The 18,801-nt window shown below is 41.7% G+C and overlaps 3 protein-coding genes and 1 long non-coding RNA gene across 4 annotated transcripts; 3 read left to right on the top strand and 1 right to left on the bottom strand.

Annotated features, from left to right (window-relative positions):
* Window positions 1-1,400: 1,400 nt before the first annotated feature.
* ora4 (olfactory receptor class A related 4) lies at window positions 1,401-2,907 on the bottom strand. The gene is made up of 2 exons (XM_033627806.2): window positions 2,794-2,907; window positions 1,401-2,709 (listed from the first exon to the last, which is right to left on the bottom strand). Exons 1-2 carry the CDS (start codon window positions 2,878-2,880, stop codon window positions 1,687-1,689), a joined length of 1,110 nt encoding a protein of 369 aa, XP_033483697.2. The 5' UTR covers window positions 2,881-2,907; the 3' UTR covers window positions 1,401-1,686.
* A 2,428-nt stretch (window positions 2,908-5,335) lies between these two features.
* On the top strand, window positions 5,336-7,490 carry fndc10 (fibronectin type III domain containing 10). The gene is made up of 2 exons (XM_033626187.2): window positions 5,336-5,488; window positions 5,633-7,490. Exon 2 carries the CDS (start codon window positions 5,796-5,798, stop codon window positions 6,825-6,827), a length of 1,032 nt encoding a protein of 343 aa, XP_033482078.2. The 5' UTR covers window positions 5,336-5,488; window positions 5,633-5,795; the 3' UTR covers window positions 6,828-7,490.
* Window positions 7,491-9,135: 1,645 nt separating this feature from the next.
* Window positions 9,136-14,304, top strand: ssu72 (SSU72 homolog, RNA polymerase II CTD phosphatase). The gene is made up of 5 exons (XM_033627630.2): window positions 9,136-9,414; window positions 10,322-10,465; window positions 12,557-12,696; window positions 12,898-13,016; window positions 13,361-14,304. The coding sequence occupies exons 1-5, from the start codon at window positions 9,335-9,337 to the stop codon at window positions 13,460-13,462; spliced, it is 585 nt and encodes a 194-aa protein (XP_033483521.1). The 5' UTR covers window positions 9,136-9,334; the 3' UTR covers window positions 13,463-14,304.
* A 1,890-nt stretch (window positions 14,305-16,194) lies between these two features.
* LOC117256244 (uncharacterized) lies at window positions 16,195-18,552 on the top strand. The gene is made up of 3 exons (XR_013491662.1): window positions 16,195-16,522; window positions 17,810-18,018; window positions 18,217-18,552. It is a non-coding gene; the product is annotated as an uncharacterized LOC117256244 (long non-coding RNA).
* The last annotated feature ends 249 nt before the right edge of the window (window positions 18,553-18,801 follow it).

Consider the following 18,801-nt stretch of genomic DNA (forward strand, 5'->3'; position numbering starts at 1 on the left):
CTGTTTGTGAACAGCATCACCAGCAAAAGTGAAAGACAACTCCAGCTTTGTCCATTTGGCGTTTCACTTTGCTGTATTTGCTTTATTTTTAGCACTGTGTCGGCAATTTCCTCTTGGATGCATTCTGTTTGCTGTTTATAAAGTCCAACCTCACTTGTGTGCTGTGCCCGGGAATGTCCTGAACACAGCAAAATAATAAGAAAATGAAAAAAAAAAAAAAACACTGGCAGACGGCAGAGGCTCTGCAGATGAATACACCACCACATACTTCTAGTGAGTCATAAGTGATGAAGTCTATACATTTTTTTGTTTAGAAAAGTCCTGCATAGTTTACCTTTAACATTACAAGGATTTGTGCTACATGTCCCAATTAATTCCGATAGATGATGTCTTAAATTTACAGTCTTGACAAACTGTCAAACTATCAAATCCACTTCCTTTAGATTACATTGCCACAAGATTACATTAGTTTCCCACCCAATGTCTGGATCTACCATTCTGCTACAGAGGTTCAGTGTTGAATGGATGTGATTAAACAGCAACATCAGAGGTTGCGTTTGTACATCCTCTGAAAAAGTGGTGTTAATGGAATTATCGAAGCTTGTAAAAGGTCATCAACAAGATCTATAGTTTCATTAAAGTTATGAGTCACCATGATAGCTTCTGACTAAGCATTTCATATTTAGTCATCCCACATCAAACAACTGGTTAATGTAATGACACAAAAAACAACTTAAGATAAATGTACACTATTAGAGCTATTTGCAAACTTTTGAGGAGCACTTGCTATGTTACTTCTCCAGAGTTTTTTCCTGTGTAACTTTTTTTTTCGGAGGAGTTTTTCTTTGGCATAGATTCGACTGGGTTTGACCCATTGGAACATTGTTATTGCTGCTATTAAGACACTGTGTGTGATATTGATTCAAGATTCAAAATATTTATTGTCACTCCGGTTACACAAGCACAATCTTGTGAAACGCTTCGCTTTGCAGGGAGGCTCCATTTAAGAAAAACAATAGCAAATATAAAAAGCCACATTAGGTGTAAGATACAATATAAGAAACAATAAACTCGATATAATACATATTAGGTGTAATATGAACATATGGAAAAAGGGAAAAGCTAAATATATATTTGCTTAAACCCAAAGGATTATTAGACTATATCTCAGCTTAAAGAACAACAATAACAACACAGAAGCAATGATACGTTCATTTTTTTTCTGTTTTATTTATGTAGCCCAACATCACAAATCAAATTTGCATCAAAGGGCCTTACAACATACGACACACTCTGTCCTTGGACTCTCACCATGAATGAGGAAAAACAGGGTGAAAAACATCGGAATGGATAAAATAGTTTCTACAATCAAAGAAACCAAATTACCTGCTTGATTGCTTTGTAATGATTTCCCAACTCCTGAGGACAGAGGGATGCCGTATGGTGTAAAGCCCTCTTAGGCAAATTGTGATTTGTGATATTGGGCTTTATAAATTGGTTTGACTTGAAATAAATGGCTTGAAATATCTCCAAATAAGTTAAAATAATACTTGATAACAGTTCTGTCCAGAGAAAATGTGCCTGTGGATTAAAATGGATAATGCATCTTCATGCATGCTTATTTGGGTGTGAAACCTGGTATATTTTTTAGTGTTTTTGTATCAATTCAATCACATTTTACTTTCATCATTTATTTGCCCTAACTTTCTCCTTCACTTTTATGACCTTCCTTTCTTTTTGGACAATAAAAACACTTTGTTTTCCCTTCTTTCCTTTAGTCTTTGGGGATTCACCCCCCTCCTCAGTGTTCTTCCTGTGACATTTAAGCACTTTCGACCACATCAGGATCATACTAACGATTCTCCTCCTCAGCTTGCCATGTCCCAGGGCCACCACCATGGGACTGAATCCTACAAACAGTGAGGCTGAGAAATGAGCCACAGTCAGCAGCCCTTCAGCGTGGTGTCCCCCATCGTGGTTGTAGTACGTCACCGCAGCAACCTGCAGTGCCCAGCAGACCACGAAGAGTGACACCAGCGACATGATCACATGAGCCGCTTTGCGTTCAGTGGACAAGTGTTTGTCCATCTCCCCACAGGCTCCTCCTGACTCTGTCCCTGCAGTAACAGCTCGTATGTGTTTTGCCAGCGCATGAAGTGTGGCCAGGTTGGTGCAAACCATCAGCACCAGCGGCAACACCTCATTAAGTGCAAGGGAGGAAGAGGCGAAGGCTGAGCCTTGTTGGTTGGAGGGGAACTCCCAGACACAGCCCAGGAGAGGCCTAGTGGTGCAGCTGATCACCATCAGCTCCACAGTGGCGTTGCCGTGAACGTGAGTGCTGTATACCAAGGCTGGAATTGAGAAGGCCAGGTTAAGCCCCCACACTAGCCCCAGAACGATCCAAACCCGCCGCCTCTCCCTCTGCTGTGCGAGAGGGCCAAAGTTCACCTGCTGCCGCCTCAGGGTGGTGCAGTGGAAGACGCTTAGTGCCAGAGTCACCCAACTGCCCACAGCTCGCCACCACACCCACAGCAACATGAAGATTCGGCACCAGCCCGGAGACAGAGACACATCCAAGCCCAGGTCGGACACAAAGATGGGCACTGTGCGGAAAAGCGAGGTCAGCAGGTTGGCCAGAGACAGGTGCACCAAAATAGTGTCCGAGGGAGGGAGCCTCCGAGACGGACTCTTAAGGGCCGACTGCAACACCTGAGAGTATAAGCATGAAACACTGAGAACAACACCTGAAACACTGAGCTCAATCAGCAAATAAAATTCTCTGTATAATCTCACCACATGGATGACCAAGATGTTTCCAAGGATACCAGAGAAGACCAAGAGCCCAAACAAAATAGCGTCTACAGTGAGGACCTCTGACATGGCATCATCCTCTGCATGGCGACATAGTTTGCTTTTTCTTTGTGACAGGCATGCATGCGAGAGTCACAGTGAAACATCAAGGCTTCATGTGCACTACTGATGCTAAAGCTCCCGATGGCGTTTTATATATGCACAAACAGATTTGTCAAACAGAGACGTCAAAGATGGTTTCATCTTTGCTGATCAGGCTCAAGGTCAATTTAATCCAACATGTTGATGCTTTGAGTGTACATGCAGAGGTTGGCATTTTCCAAGCAGCATCATCGATGTCTCTTGGCCTGAACGATCACAGCAAAGGTGTGGGACGCTGTTTATTTGTTGTGTTAATCACAGTCTGTTCCCATTCACTTATTCATTCTAAAACATCATCACCAGCAATCTGCTCATTTCGTAATAATTCTTAATGTTCCATCCTGACTAAATAACACTAGCTATCAGACCATCAGTTCTAATATTAACTACAGCTTACACAGATTTAACCAATTACCTTGCACAACCTTTAGGGGACAGGTGGAGAGAAGTCATTCCCACTGACACAGCTTTTTTTCTCCTATCAGTCAGCTATTCATTGTCTCCCTTGATATTAATTGTTTACTCAGTTGCCAAGTGTCTCTCTTGGGGACGCGGATTGTGCTGCTTCGAATAATCTCACATAAGCACTGCTTAATTAAATGTATTGTGGAGAACAATGATGCATCTTGATCACAAATTTTTTCCACTGTGCCTTGAGAAAAAACTTGTTTTTTATTCCTGCTGATCCGTATAGGTGCTCTTTGTTCGTGATGATTTTATACAGAGAACATCATGACCTCTTTACTGCACTACATGTCAGGCTGCTTTTTGTACAGGGAATGGACAAAGTGAAAACAGCTGTATAATGCACTGCAATCTGATACATTATCCCTGCAGCAACTTCTGCCTTTGTAAGGTTTATGATTTTGTTCAGACTGTGTCAGAGAGGTCTTGATATAATTTAGTGCTAATTTTTACAGCTGTAGTGTTTCTGTTATCACCATCAGAGGGGTGAAAAAATTACGTGATGATCTTCCGTTACAATTCTATAAAGCACAACAACACTAACAACCATTCCCACCCTGTTCTATACAAAATAACATGTTTACTCTGATGAATCTAACCCAGAAAACAGCAGCAGCAGCAGCAGCAGCAACTCTCTGTCTTGCAGTCAACACCCCTGTTGTTGAAATTAGGGAACAAAGGGTCTATTTCTTGCAAAAAACACACAAAATGTAGAGTTCATTTATTAAATAATGTAAAGTGATACTTTGTAAATAGGGACTGGCACTGTTGAATGCCATGCATCCAAAAGTGAGTGCAGGGCAGCATCAGATGCATGCATCCATTTTCATCCACTTATCCGGGGCTGGGTCGTGGGGTCAGCAGGCCAAGCAAGCACCCCAGACGTCCCTCTCCCTAACAATGTTTTCCAGCTCCTCCTGGGGGAACCCAAGGTGTTCCCAGGCCGGATGGGATATGTAGACCCTCCAGCATGTTCTGGGTCTGCCCCGGGGCCTCCTACCAGTTGGGTGTGTCCAGAACACCTCTAACAAGAGGCACCCAGGAGGCATTCTCCGAGAATCGCCACCTTAACGTGGTGGACAGGTTTGCATGTCACTGTGAACCTGGGAGCTGTGTTGTCACAGGAGGGGAGGGGGGGGGGGGGGCTAGACTAGGAGCGATTCAAGAAGACCTTGATGAAATGGCGTATTCGGACCTTGAGGACCCCCCCCCCCCCCCCCCGGAGCCAGACCTGGGGGGGAGCTCACCATTGAGTGTCTGGTGGCCGGGCCTTGGACCACGGGGCCCAACTGGACTCAGCCTGAATAGATAACATGGAGCCGTCGCCCTGTGGGCCCACCACCCTCAGGGACAGGATTCAGGGTCCAGTGCATTGTGTGCCGGGCGGCAGGCATGTGTATGAATAAAATTTGAAGTTGTCCATGCTAGATTAAACACTGAAGTATATTTTAAGTATAATTTTGATCTGAATCAGCAATGACAATGCTTATTTTTCCATGTTAGTAAAACAATGAGTAGCCTGAAATTGATCATTATTAATTGATGATAATTATAGAAGATTAATGTTGCTTCCCATTTTTCAAAAGCTAAATAATGTCCTTTGTCTGAGCAACATTATTTCAAACAGTTCTCTATTAAATATTATATTAAACTCAAAGATTAGGAGAAAGGAGTTTCGGGTGTTTCTGTAGGTGTTGTTGGTACAGGTAGGGCTGACAACAGCTCTGATGTGATGTGTAGCCTGCTCTGCCTGGGTGTGAGGGTCCTGCAGGTGAGCAGCACACGTGGGATGTATATTGCCTCCAACCATCAGTGTCGTCAGGGCTGCGTTTGTTTTCACCGTTATTGATAGACACCTGGAGCAATGTGTGGGACGATGACTCACAAATCGACTGTTGATGACTACAAATATTTTGTGCACGCACCCACGCTCCCAAGCACACCGCGGCGCGCGCTCCTCCACGTGCACTCTCGCACAGCGGGCATCAAAGCCTTTACGTCAAGCCAGACAGGAAGAAGAAAGCGAATCTGATGGCACGATAGCCGGGTCCTCATCATCCCACCGAAACCAGTAAGTGCTTTTATACATGCCTGAGAGTCGGAGGCTGCGCGGAGGGGGCTTTATTAACTTCATCCGAGCTTATCCTATGCAAGGTCATACTCGGATCTCTCACTGACAGGATGGCCGCATGACTAAATGTTATTTCTGTCGCAGATGCATACCCGCTCCTCTCGCCCATGGACGAGCTGTCCTGTTTCACACGGATTTTGTCGTGTGCACTGAAGCGGAGCTGATCTTATGGCAGACATCAGCCCGCTCTTTACCATCGCCCATCTGATCCACTGTGAGAGAAAATAATTCGACGAGAGGAGGTGAGATGAAAAGCCAACAACGACCATCACTGCTCGCCTTATCGGCACTCGTGCTCTGCACATTACACCAGACAGCTGGCTCCAGCAGATCTCATCGCAGCAGCTCAGCATCATCAACAACAACATCCCCATCAGAGGCTGGAGGCAGGAACCATTTAGGGATCCAGCACTGGCAAAAACAGACTAACAGCTCTAACTATGGCAATCACAAACACGAAAGTAGGCCACCACCAAAGCTAAAAGAGGTAACAGGCCAAGTGAATAGCTTCTCTCATAACACCAGCAGAGGCAATATTACTACTGTGATATCTGAAAGGTCTGGCAGGGCACCAAACTGGAGCCTGGATGAAGGGGTGTCACCACTGTGTGCCTACAGAGTGATTGAGGGCGGCATCGGTGGGCAGCTGTGTTTTCGACAAACACTGTTCGGGTACAAGTGTCATCAGGGAGACTGCAGGACAGTGGTGACTTTGGGGAATCTGGTGGCAAATATTCTCATCAATGGCAGTGTACTGTTACAGTGGACCCATAAGGGAGAAATGACTGGCCGAGACGCAAAGACGAAAGACGCTGCAGCTGTTCAGAAGAGTGGTGGGGATCCAGGGGCAAATTTAACAAAAGAGGAAACTCTAAGATCAAACACTGTTTTCAGTGGCCGACGCCACAGGCGGGGTGGCTACGAGTTGAGCTGCTGGTGGAATGGAAGCTATACTCAGTTTGAGTGTGCTGGCGTCCATCTTGGATCTGGCTGCAGGGACTTTCTCCTGACTGAGCTGCACGAGAACATCCCGTACCGCATCTGCCTGCGCTCCCTGGCCCGCTCCGATCCAGCTCAGAAAGCAGACCAGCGGGACTGTGTGGAGTTTACCCTCCCGCCGTCTGGGATGCAGGACATTGTGATTGCCATGACAACGGTTGGGGGAGCTATTTGCGTGATGCTGGTCATCATCTGCTTGCTGGTGGCATACATCACAGAAAACATCATGAGCCCCACGACACAGCACTCATACTCCTACCGCACTCACTCTCGTCACTGATGTGACTCTGAATCCAAGATGCACTGTTAATACATAAAAAGACCTACATTTAACATCCATGATGATCACATCTAATCCTAGATCACAGCCACTCACTGTCAATAATACTTACTTTTCAGTCCGCCACATAATAATATACACATCCTGTTATGACTGAATAGAAGCACAAACTACTGTTGCTCTGCAAATAACATGCCTTGTCAACCTCTGCGAGGATGCACTGAACCAAAAGTACTGATTACTTACATTTACGATTATACAGTAGTTTACTGTGTTCTGTTTTTGTTCAAGGTTGTCTGTGATTGGGTCTGTCAATCTGTATGCTGGCAGCATTTATACAGCAATACACTGGCTTTGAGTGCATCAGAAGCAGCTGTTTTTTGGCTAAATGTGCAGCCTGTGAAAGTGTCCCGACGGTGTCCTTCCTTGCTGCGACACAGGAAAATAAAACTTTAATGAATTTCATTTTTTCCACTTGACTAAACCATCCCACCGTCCAGTTTTGCTTTTAGGTCTGCATACAGTATGTATTTGTACCATTTTGTGAAGGGAAATACAATCTGGTGTACAATGTCCAAATACTGTGCCAAACATCTTGAGTTATAATGCCTTTATGTCCCGCTGTCAGTGAATAAAGTACCATGAGGTCATTTGTAATACTTTGCAGCTGTCCTTGTTTTCTCCTTGCGTGTGAGAGAGTGTGTGTGCATGTGGTTGTCCTCACATCTCTGGACATTCTACAAGAATCAGCAACAGACAGGAATTCGAATATCTGTATAAACACAAACCTTCCCTAGGTGTTTGATGCAGGTCAGTCACAGGGGCTGATCTCATCGGTCCTATTCATCTTTTCTGTTTAAGTCTTTCTGGATAGTTAAACTGGATACAACTGTATCCCAAACTATGATCAGATCAGGAGGATCCTCTTGTACACGCAATGTATGTTTATATGTGTGTAATTGTGTGTATAGTGTAAAATACCAAGACAGAAACATCAATTTTTGACAAATGAGATAACAAATCTGAAAAAGTTTGTCACATTGATGCAAAAAATATAAAAAATAAATAATGATTTGATGATAATGACCAAAATGATATGTATCATCGCCACAACTATGTGGGGGAGCTACCATGGTATAAACTGTCAGGCAAAATCTCTGATTACTAATTTTGTTGTCATCTCAGGGTATTCATCATCATATTGTTCAACTCTAGATCAGATAAAATCACAGTCCAGGACAGAGAATATACACAGCAAAGCACAATATGATATACTGAAACAAACAAACAAATGTTATATTATTACATAGGCCTACAGTGTACAGATGTAGTAACATCCACTTGAGTGTTGGGGATTGTATGCATGGTAAGTATCATGGAGGTAGAATTTATTAATAGGACGACTGAAATATGCAGTTGCCTGTTCAGAACTGATTTAAGGATGAGGATAAGTAGTTTAACAGATGTTATAAAATGCTTCTTATAACTGTACATTTTGTTCTGCGAATGCTCCAGAGACATTTAACATATGTTTGGGGCTGCCCATCATTGCTGCTTTTTGGAAATTTGTCAATGATTCTTTATCAGATTTGACTGGGTTGAGCTAAGATCCAAATTTTATCTTTTATTCTTAATCAACATAGGCTGTTGTTGGCAGGCTTTAGAATTGTATAAATGTGGTATACTCTGAGTCTCTCTTTGTGATCACATTGGATTCTGGCTTTTAAGAAAATAGTGATCTTGGAACAGCTAAGATGAACAGCGTGCACCCTAAAAATAATGTATGGATTTTAATGCTTTAACCTCAGCTGACCATCTCTCCTTCTGTTATTGGTGTTGTTCCTCATGTTTTGGCTTGTTTGGTCGTTGCATTTGTCAGTATATGTTGAAAATAAGTTGTTCTTAAAAACACAATAAACATTTAATCACAAAAAAGTATTGATTGTGGAGAAAAAATACGTATCTCTATAGATAGAACACATATTAAATGGAAAATATATCATTCAAAATAGCATACATTTACGCATTTACTGTAAACACGTTGTCAGTTTGTCCAGGATATTTTTGTATCTAGTTTTGTTTAGTTTCAGCAGAAGCGTCAGAAGTTATTTGAGTCACAAGTGTGCGCCTATTTTTTAAAAAAAATGATGTGGGTGTTTTCATGAACACTTTGAATGTAGTAAAAATATGTCTTTCAAGGAAAATCATATTTTTCACTCGTGTTTGTGTACCGACCGACGTCACGATACGTCGCGTGACAAGTAGAAAACCCCGCCCTCAACTGACATCACTTCATAAAGCCGTAGTCCACTGACGGGGCGACGCCATTTTAACTTCCTGCATCAGAAAGAAGACGAGCTAGTCGCACAGTATTTGTATTCGAACCGTAATCTTAATAACCGTAACAAAGGGGTTTGTTTTGTTTGTTTTTCTTTCAGGGATCAAACTAACTGCCTCTGTATAGTTTCTGACAGCTGCTAACGGTTAGTTTCAGCCGGAGAGTCGCAATGCCGAGCCACACGCTGCGTGTAGCGGTTGTGTGCTCGAGCAACCAGAACCGCAGTATGGAAGCGCACAATATCCTCAGGTAAAGATGAGCCACCGGGAGGAGAACAAACGGAAAACCCACCGTGAAGTGAACCAACTCTGTGCGGTATCGAGCCGTTTTCCGAGCCCGTCACGAGTCAAGCCGACACGGTGACAGTCAGTCTGTTGGGCCTCAACGCAGTTAACAATGGACTCGTTCCTTTTGAGTGTCACAACGGGGCTACGGCCCACTTTTAACGCAGGTTTCTGACTAGGTTTCAAGTTCGCGGTTGCCTACAATAAATATCCGCATTTTTTTTGTTTTCAAACAGGTTATGGGCTTTCAAAAACGGCCCAAATTGTTTTTTTTCCACCCAACATGTCGACTAGAGCGCCCCCCTGTAGAGAATATTCCGGAAGGGAGGGACTGCAGCTTGAGCAACATCAGATGGCGTACCTGCTCTGATCAGCCCCCTCATGCACACACTACTTAGAGAGGTTAGGTCTAGATTTACTAGTTTGTAAGCCAAAGGTGTGTGCTGGTTTGGGACTGTCAGACATTTCACCCTTGGGCTCATTCCCTAATGGCTGCTCTTTTCTCATTTTAAAGCAGAGTACCTCGGTCTAGTACAAAATGAGTTACAGACAGAGGAGTCAATTTTGTGACGACCTGACATCTGTGTGGTTAGCTTGATTAAATTTTTTTTCTGTTCTAAGAAAGTCAGACAAATTCTGACACAACATGAGAGAGACAAGCTGAAATAGGCCTACGCACATTTAGTGTGGATTTATGTCTTAGTTCAGTCTTTGACACAAAACAGGTCTACATCATACATTGGGTACTTTACACTTTAGGCATGGAAAGACGCTGATGACTGCATCTACTTTGTATGTAATGTTTTCTTGTGTCCAGTGTTGATGTCAGAACTGGTATGTAATTTACTGTCTTATCCTCTTGGTCTTTGCAGCAAACGTGGATTCGAGGTGCGTTCTTTTGGGACAGGGTCTCATGTGAAGCTACCCGGTCCTGCCCCGGATAAGCCAAATGTGTATGACTTCAAAACGACATATGTACAGATGTACAACGACTTGGTCCGCAAGGACAAGGAACTGTATCCCCTTCTCACTCACTTTTCCGCACACACACGTTTACACTGTTGACTGGAAGCCAGATAAGTAGACATGGCACATGTACATGTATTGTGTTTAGATATTGCTTTTTTGTGGGAGTTCGTGCATCAAGAGTGAGTGCGTTTGAGCGGCACGGCAGATGGAACTGCACCAATGGGTAAATCACATGCAGGGATTTTAAAATGTGTCACAAAGTTATGCTTTGTTATTAAACCTGTAACATACAGGGGGTGGACAAAACACATTGCAATACAACAGTAAGTACAGTTTGGTGAAGATCAAATGCTTTTGCTGAGGCACATCAGATTTAAATTTATGCTCACTTCTCAAATCCTAGTTTACATTGTTCAGTGTCTGTTTTCTCAAGAGTTGTCATGTTACCACTGTTGTTCCTTGCTTTCCTTCTGTTTCCAATATATGGACCATACCTGCTGTCATAATTGATAAGTTTGCAGTTTGAGTAACACTAGCAAATCAGACAAAAATATTTTCTCGTTCAGAGAGTCAACACAACCTGGTTTGCCTTTCTTTGATAGTTTTTTTTTAAATTGCTGTAATTGCTAACAATCGCTGGTGCATCATGATAAACACGTAAACTGACGGGTGAGAGTACGCGGAGACTAAACCACAGGAGAACTACATCAGCAAAGAAAAACAGTGGTGACACATAGACAACACTGGCTGGAAAATGAAATGCCTTACAGGACATTTAACCATACTAAATCAACACAAACATCAAGGAAGGTTTCACTGCTTAAGTATTGGCTTTCTGGGTCACATCATAAATTTTGATTAAGATAATATTGACTGGTGCCCCAGTGTAAGTTGAAGAGTAAATTAGACCTGTGTTAGTGGGAATTCATGCATATACTACTAACAACCTTAGACCACATTACAAAAATAGCCTGTAATTTGTTGTAGCTGGAGACATATCTAAAAGTGAAGAATTTGCACTGCATTTTCTTTGCACATGTAAACACTGTCTCAGAAATTTTGTTTTAATTTAGTTATTGCAGTTGCTTGTCCTTATAAATACTGAATAGTGGTACTTTTTGGTCTTCATTGATATCGCTCAAATACTAGTTCGTAGTCCAATGTTAAACCAGCCCCCTTGATTGTATATTTTAAGGCGTCTGTTTTGATTTTCCTGGAATTTCTCCCCTTGTTCTTCAGATAATTGCTTTGTTTACAGACTTAGGCATGTCCAGGAAGGTCATATTGAGTTATTATGGTCAAATAGGCTTCTTGTGAACATCTGGGCTTAAAAGTAAGATTTGTGCTTCACCAAATTCTTGCTAATGATATTACTGTATTGCAGGTGAACATTTTGCCATCCCACGGTAGGTTGTCTTTATTCCTGCATGTGTTGCAAATTGTAAAATAGCTGCCCTGTATATCCCAATGTGTTATGAATAGAAAATGTTCATATTACCTCTTAGAAGACTTTGTTGTATTCTTGCAGGTTTTCATGATTTTTTTTTTTTTTTTTTTTTTTTTTTTAAGAAAATATAGTCCACTATTATAGACAATTCACCATGTTGGTTGGTTCTTTATTTATTTATATATTTGGCGGTGTCTTGTATGATGGCCATGTATTGATAGAGCAACATAGGCTTTGGTCACATCTTAGAAAGATGAAGGTGTGTGATTACATTATAACATCTGTGGTAAGGACAATAAATGTTGGCTGGCCAGTATCAGAATGACTCATTGATAACAATATTATATGATAATATAAGTTTAACATTTTACTGGTACGGCCCCGAATTGGCTTCCTCCTTTTTTTCCCCCCAACAGATCACTAAGGAATGGAAGTTTTTTCAGACACCACCAGAGGGTGCTGTAGTGTGCCAATACAAACAAACACTGACACCATTCAAGTGTGTACCCCACAGTGCAAACAAATTATGCAGTCTCATTCAAACCAATATTTGTCTTACTGGGCATTGGCGGGTATTTTTCCTTATTTGGTTGGTTGAGATTCTGTCTCTGACAGTTCAGTGAAGGTGCTGTGTTACCTTGAAGTGTTTCTTTTGCTCCTGTTGTGTTCCTTGACCTCCCCAACTCTTCAGATACACACAGAATGGCATCCTGCACATGCTGGACCGCAACAAGCGCATCAAAGCAAAGCCGGAGCGCTTTCAAAGCTGCAAGGATAAGTTTGACCTGGTCATCACCTGTGAAGAGAGAGTTTATGACCAAGTGCTGGAGGGTGAGGCTTCTCACAAGACATGTTTGATCACTGAAGGGATACAGTTGCAAATTCAAAGCTGCTTGCAAAAACACTGCCTTGATACTGCTTGCATAATGCAATTTTCATCCCACCATGATTTGTATGCAGACCAAGTTTTCACCCTTAACACTTCTGACTGTGTGGCGCACACTTTCTCTTTCATCTGTTGCTGCTCCCCAGATCTGAACTCAAGAGAGCAGGAGACCCTACAGCCTGTGCACGTCATCAATGTAGACATTCAGGATAACCATGAGGAAGCCACGCTGGGCGCCTTCCTCATCTGTGAGCTGTGTCAATGTGTGAGTGTTTCCTGCTGGGATTATCAAACACTGTTACATAGCCACACTGATACAACAAACCCTCATAAATCATTCATTCTACTGTGGTTTAATGATGAAAAATTCTGCCGTATATCTGTTTACTTAAGGAATATGAATGAAATGGTCGTTAAGTGGACATAATATGCCATGCAGTGTATTTCCAAAGTTAGGGATTAAGTGGCCACCTAATGAAAATGCTAGTAATGCTATAAAAGGGTGCTATGGATTCATAAATGGTGTGCAGATTGATTTGAGTTCATTGGTGCAAATGAGCTGTGTGCTTTCAGGCTGTGTTTAATGTCCTTCCTCCTCCACCCCTGCAGATCCAGGAAACTGAGGACATGGAGGATGAAATAGATGAGCTCATACAAGAGTTTGAGGAGAAGAGCAACAGGCCTTTTCTTCACACTGTCTGTTTCTACTGATAACACAATAGAAATCTGCAATAAACACAGACCTAGGTCCCAAGCAATCAAACAATAGTATTATAGACACACACACACACAATTCTTACTCCTCAGACATCCACAACACCATACATACACATTGTGTGCCTACACAGCCACAGACACAGCTTTGGGTCAGGACCTAACAAATGGCTGCTGTTGGACACATTGGAGATGATGGGTTTATCCTCTATGCAGAGGACGGACTCGCTGCTCTCGCTCTGCCTTCATTTCTCCGGATCAAGGTCAGGCCAAGGTCCTCCCTCCATCCCAGTCCAGTGAAATCACTCAACCATGTCTCCTCAGGGAGAGCCGTAACACCCACACCCCTGCAACAACTTCTTTACCAGTCCCTTTGATTTTTGTTCAGTACAGCAACAATAATGCTGATTTTTATTTTCTCCAGATGATATATAATTGCAATTTATTGAAGCGTATATGTCAGATTTTTATTCATAGTTTGGGACAGTGTACATGTGTTTTTGGGGTCAGATAGAATTATTTGAACTGAATGCGTGTTTTTGTGCGACCATGTGTTGTAGGTTAGTTAGGATTAAGTTAAAGTGGGTGGGCTAATAATGAATAACCAAACCTAGACCTCTCTGAGGCCCTCCTCCAGTGTGTTTCCAATATAATGTGTTGATTCATATTTAAACTTGGATATGCTATTTTCAGGGCATAGTATGTTTTTTTTTCTTTTGTAAATGTTAAAGAATTGAAGCATTGTAATTATTTGCAAAATGCGAGCTCAGCTCAGAGTGCCTGATTTTTCTGTATGTACATATGAATCCTCTAATGAAAGATCTCTACGAAACATGTCACGACGTGTGCTTTGAGATGTTTACTTTATGGTGGTTTCATGTAAGAGCATTACATAAAATTGAAAATAGGTATTGTTACACAAAACAATCATTCAGTTACAACACCATCAAGCTACAAATAGAGTTGTGAGAAGTAGCTGTTACATTGATTTCATGAAGAAAACTACATTTTATTGCATGTCTCCAAGGGAAATGGCAAAAATAGTGATTTATTGATCAGGGACCTGCATCTAACAACAGCAGCACTATATTAAGACACCCATTTACAAACTCTCACAAAACTTATGCAGTATAATTCAAGTCTCGCCTTTCCAGTTATATATTCAGTATCTCCTAAACACAAGCATTTTAGCTTAAAATCCTAAGCATCTTTGAATAGTGTCGTTGAATGGAGCAGAGATATGTTTCACTTTCAGTTCAGTTCTGAATAGTAAAGTCTTAATGAAAATGCATGTGTTTGGGAAGTACTGAGCATACACCTGAATATATGAGTGTCAGATAAGGGGCTGTACACATGCCCCATCTTTAACCACCTGGAAACCACAAGGTTAGGCACTTGGTGCTACTTTTGTGCCTTTTTTGAGCCATCTTTTAAGAACGCAGCGGCAGGTTGCGTCTGACGTTGCTAAGCAACCTTAACAAGTATAGTCTATTTATCTGAAATCCTGAGTGCAGAGCTGATCTTCCAGGCGCTGTTTGTGTGTAGGCCTATTGTGTGTGGGAATATCGTCTGTGGGACAGATGAAAAGCTCTGGCAGTTCTGCACCAAAATGATCAACTTTTCCATATTTATCACAGACTGATATTTACAGGAGGGAGAAATATCTGTTGGCTGTGATTGGTTGGTCCTCATCACATGACATGCGGTGCTCTGTATATCTCAGGGCACAGCCTTTCACACCCTGAAAAATAGTTGTCGGTAAGCCATGTGCACCGCTCCGGTATCGCTCTGGCATTTGAGCACACCTGCCACGGTCCTCATTTAAAACGATGAATTTGAGTGTGCAAAAAACGCGGCATGTGAATGGCCCTTTATACTGCAAGAGTTGTGTGAGAAACACATGTTTTGATATCATCCGCTGTTTTGCGTGGTCCCCAATTAATCAATATGTTCATTGTTTTCTGTGGAGGCATGCAAGAAAAACAAAATTTTCTTCACAAGTTAAAGATAACTCGGCTTGACAAATTGATGTACAAATGGTAATTTTGTGGGCAAAGTGTTCCTTTAATTTAGGTATTATAGACCTTTAAGTGGACATGAGAGGCCAACTTATTTTATTTTTTTGATTAAACCTAAAAAAAAATCAGAGTAAGGCAAAATTATTTAAAGCAAGTCTACAGTTGGCTTTGTTTGAAGAGTGGGTCAGTTACTCTCCTCTGGTTAATACTCAACCATAAGTTAAAACCGTTAGTGTCCGGATGTAACGTTAACTGTCTGTTACCAGGTGACCTCGGTTTTAATCTTCATTCATTTTTATTAATAAAATAATGTTAGAGTTAACTAGCTTTCTCACATAACAATAATGGCAATTTAAAATAAGATATTTAGTTAAAAAATGTAGTCAGATTACCCTGACAAACTATCCTGAACGTTAACGTTTAACTAAGCTAACCGACCGTTAGTTAGAAGAATGACTGTTCTAATGAACAGTGTGACAGCGGTAACTGTTAGCTAACAAAAGTTACCATGATAACTTATTTTGTTTACTGTAAGCTAAAAACAATGAGTTATTAAACTACCTGTGACTGAAAATCCGTCACCGACTGCTCCCCGGTGGTGATGTGAAGCTGAGCCAGCGGACCGAGAAGGCAGGACCAACGGACCGACGGACTGACAGCCACCGGGCAGTCAAGTGCCCTGTTCTGTTGTATCGTGTTGGAGATGTAAGCTAACTGAAGAGTCGGGACGTGAAGGCACCATAACGTTCCATATTTCGCCAGATATTAAAGTGTATTAACGCTTCTCCGTCGACAGTTTACGAATAAATTGATAGTAGTTAAGCTAGTTAATCAACATTTAAACGTGTCATTTCCCCGTTGTAATGGGAATATTATAGTGTTGTGTTGTATAGCGTTATTTTAGGCTTACTTTAGTTACTGTTTGGTTCCAGGTGTTGACTTTTCTGACGGACATGAACGCGCTTTTTGACCGTTTGCTCAACTTCATCCTGCCGTTAGTGAGAGGGGAGGACCGCGTATGCGCCTGTATGTGTGGACGGTAAGACACAGTCCAGCTGCACTAGATGACACTTCATGATTGTATATTGTGGTGAGAGAGACAAACTCGACGCATATGTTACTAAACGTGCTTTAAAAGGCTGCTGCGAGTTGCTGACAGTGAGCTCAGAAAAAGGGGTACTGTAACCCAATAAACCTGGATTAAAACAGCATTTTTTTATGATGACTTCTCACCATGAACCCTGGGTATTTATCTCATGGCTTTCAGCTCAGTATCTGTTTTCAGTGAGATACTCGTTCCCTGTGTGTCAGAGATGCTCGAACTGTGAGCTGCTGATGCACAGTATTGGAGTCCATGTCACCACACCTGTTCCCTCTGGTTCCTGTGACTTCAGGTGGTGTGTGTTTTTGTGTGTTTAACCTATGAGCTGTATTGTATTGCTGTATTGTTAACATTTGTAAGACTGGAATTTTTGTGAGCTTTTTAGGAGATTGGCTGATTCAACTGTTAAATTACTGACAGTTGAATTCAAATTAAAGGCTTGATTTTCAGAAAAGGCAAATGTCAAATTTTCAATTTTTGTGACGTTTGTTCAGGCTGTCATTTTCTAATATAATTGTTTACGAGACCAGGGATGGGAATCAAGAACCGGTGCCAGTGGAGAACCAGTTCCAAATTGGTATCAGAATTGAATGCCTCCATACTTATCAATTCCCTTTTTTGATGCCAGCATGTTTTCCTAATAGTTGCACATCTTAAAACAATTTCGCATGGTTTCATTTGACAAATAAAGATGACAACAGTGCTGCTTGTAATGTCTGTAAAATGATCATTGCAAGTAAGGGTGTAAACACCAGCAATATGCTGAACTATCTTTCTACACAGTGTGGGCTTAAATTCCAGGAATGCCATGTATTTGACACTACTTCCCAGCCGAGCAGCACATCCATTATCAAGAGTAATATCCTCTGTTGTAATAACATCAGTGCCAAGCAGGCAGGCTTCACACATTTTTTCCTTGACTAAGAAAACTGTTAAACAGTGGAGCGTTTTCACACCTGAGTCATATCAGTTCTTTTTTTCTGCTCTGTTTCTACACTATGTTCAGACTCACTGTTCAGATAATGAAACAGTTGCATTGATGCTGAAAACATGTGAAGGTCTACATTTTTTTCCACACAGAAAATTGATCAGGAATGAGTAGATTTTGATATCACCCTAAAAACAAAACTCCATAATCATCATCTTTCAGCATCATGTGTTCATTTTTATCTTTATTTTTCTGTGTGCACATCCCCCACCACTGGCTTTTGCTCTCTGCTGCAGGCATCAAGTCTATCGTGTCATTTCATATAATGGGGCCCAGTCCATTGTGGATTCCAGGGAAAACTACACCGGGAGTGACATCATGAGTCGCCAGGAGATGAACGTGATAGTTGGACTGCTCTTGGGTTTCTGCATCAGCTTGACCTTGCAGTGGTTGGACAGGGTTTGGCGCTCAAAGCTCAAATACTGGAGGGAAAACCAAATGAACGGTGAGTAAGAAGTCAGCCTAGACTGGACTGGCATGTGAGGAAAAGCTTAGGGGTTCCTAAAGTATGTTTTTTTTCTTAAACAATTAAATCCCCACTCATTATGATTTGGATTTTCACTACTTCCCATTTCACTTCACCTTGCACATAAATACATAGAAGAGCCTTTCATCAGCCCAGTTATCCTGTCTTTATTTCCAGTTTCCTGGTCATGGATGCCCAAATTCAGTAACACAAGGGAGCTGTTCAGGCGGTCACATTCAAAACACACGGAGGACTCCGGGGGAAACATCGAGCAAGATGTGCACCATGATGTTAATGACACGTAAATATAAAAATGTGGATTAAATTCAGTAGTTTGTGTGTGCTGTTTTCTTTTCAACAAACTTACAGGTCTGACTGAGTCAAATACAACTTTGTGTTTTTTTCATAGTTTTTGGCCATTTTGTGCTTTTATTGCATACTTAAAGGTCCAGTGCGTAGGATTTTGGGGACATATAGGCAGAAATTGAATATAATATAATAAAATAAGTATGTTTTCTTTTGTGTATAATCACCTGAAAATGAGAATCCTTGTGTTTTCATTAACTTAGAATGAGACGTTTATATATACACACAGGGAGCGGGTCCTCGTCCACGGAGACTGCCATGTTGCAACGCCATGCCATATCATGTCACTAACTATTCAAAACGTAGCTTCCTCAAAAAAATTTTAACTCAACTATCTCTTGATTATTCCAGTGTATTATCATAAGCAACTGTACCACAAAAACATTCGAACTTCTC

This window comes from Epinephelus lanceolatus, chromosome 1, assembly GCF_041903045.1.
Source record: "Epinephelus lanceolatus isolate andai-2023 chromosome 1, ASM4190304v1, whole genome shotgun sequence".
Lineage (NCBI taxonomy): Eukaryota > Metazoa > Chordata > Actinopteri > Perciformes > Serranidae > Epinephelus > Epinephelus lanceolatus.

Excerpts from the sequence above, each read along its gene's own strand:
- ora4 (XM_033627806.2), bottom strand. The coding sequence starts at position 2,880 with ATGTCAGAGGTCCTCACTGTAGACGCTATTTTGTTTGGGCTCTTGGTC. Across the intron at positions 2,710-2,793 it reads ACATCTTGGTCATCCATGTG|GTGTTGCAGTCGGCCCTTAA; the intron begins GTGAGATTATAC and ends TTATACTCTCAG.
- fndc10 (XM_033626187.2), top strand. The coding sequence starts at position 5,796 with ATGAAAAGCCAACAACGACCATCACTGCTCGCCTTATCGGCACTCGTG.
- ssu72 (XM_033627630.2), top strand. The coding sequence starts at position 9,335 with ATGCCGAGCCACACGCTGCGTGTAGCGGTTGTGTGCTCGAGCAACCAG. Across the intron at positions 9,415-10,321 it reads GAAGCGCACAATATCCTCAG|CAAACGTGGATTCGAGGTGC; the intron begins GTAAAGATGAGC and ends TGGTCTTTGCAG. Across the intron at positions 13,017-13,360 it reads TCTGTGAGCTGTGTCAATGT|ATCCAGGAAACTGAGGACAT; the intron begins GTGAGTGTTTCC and ends CCACCCCTGCAG.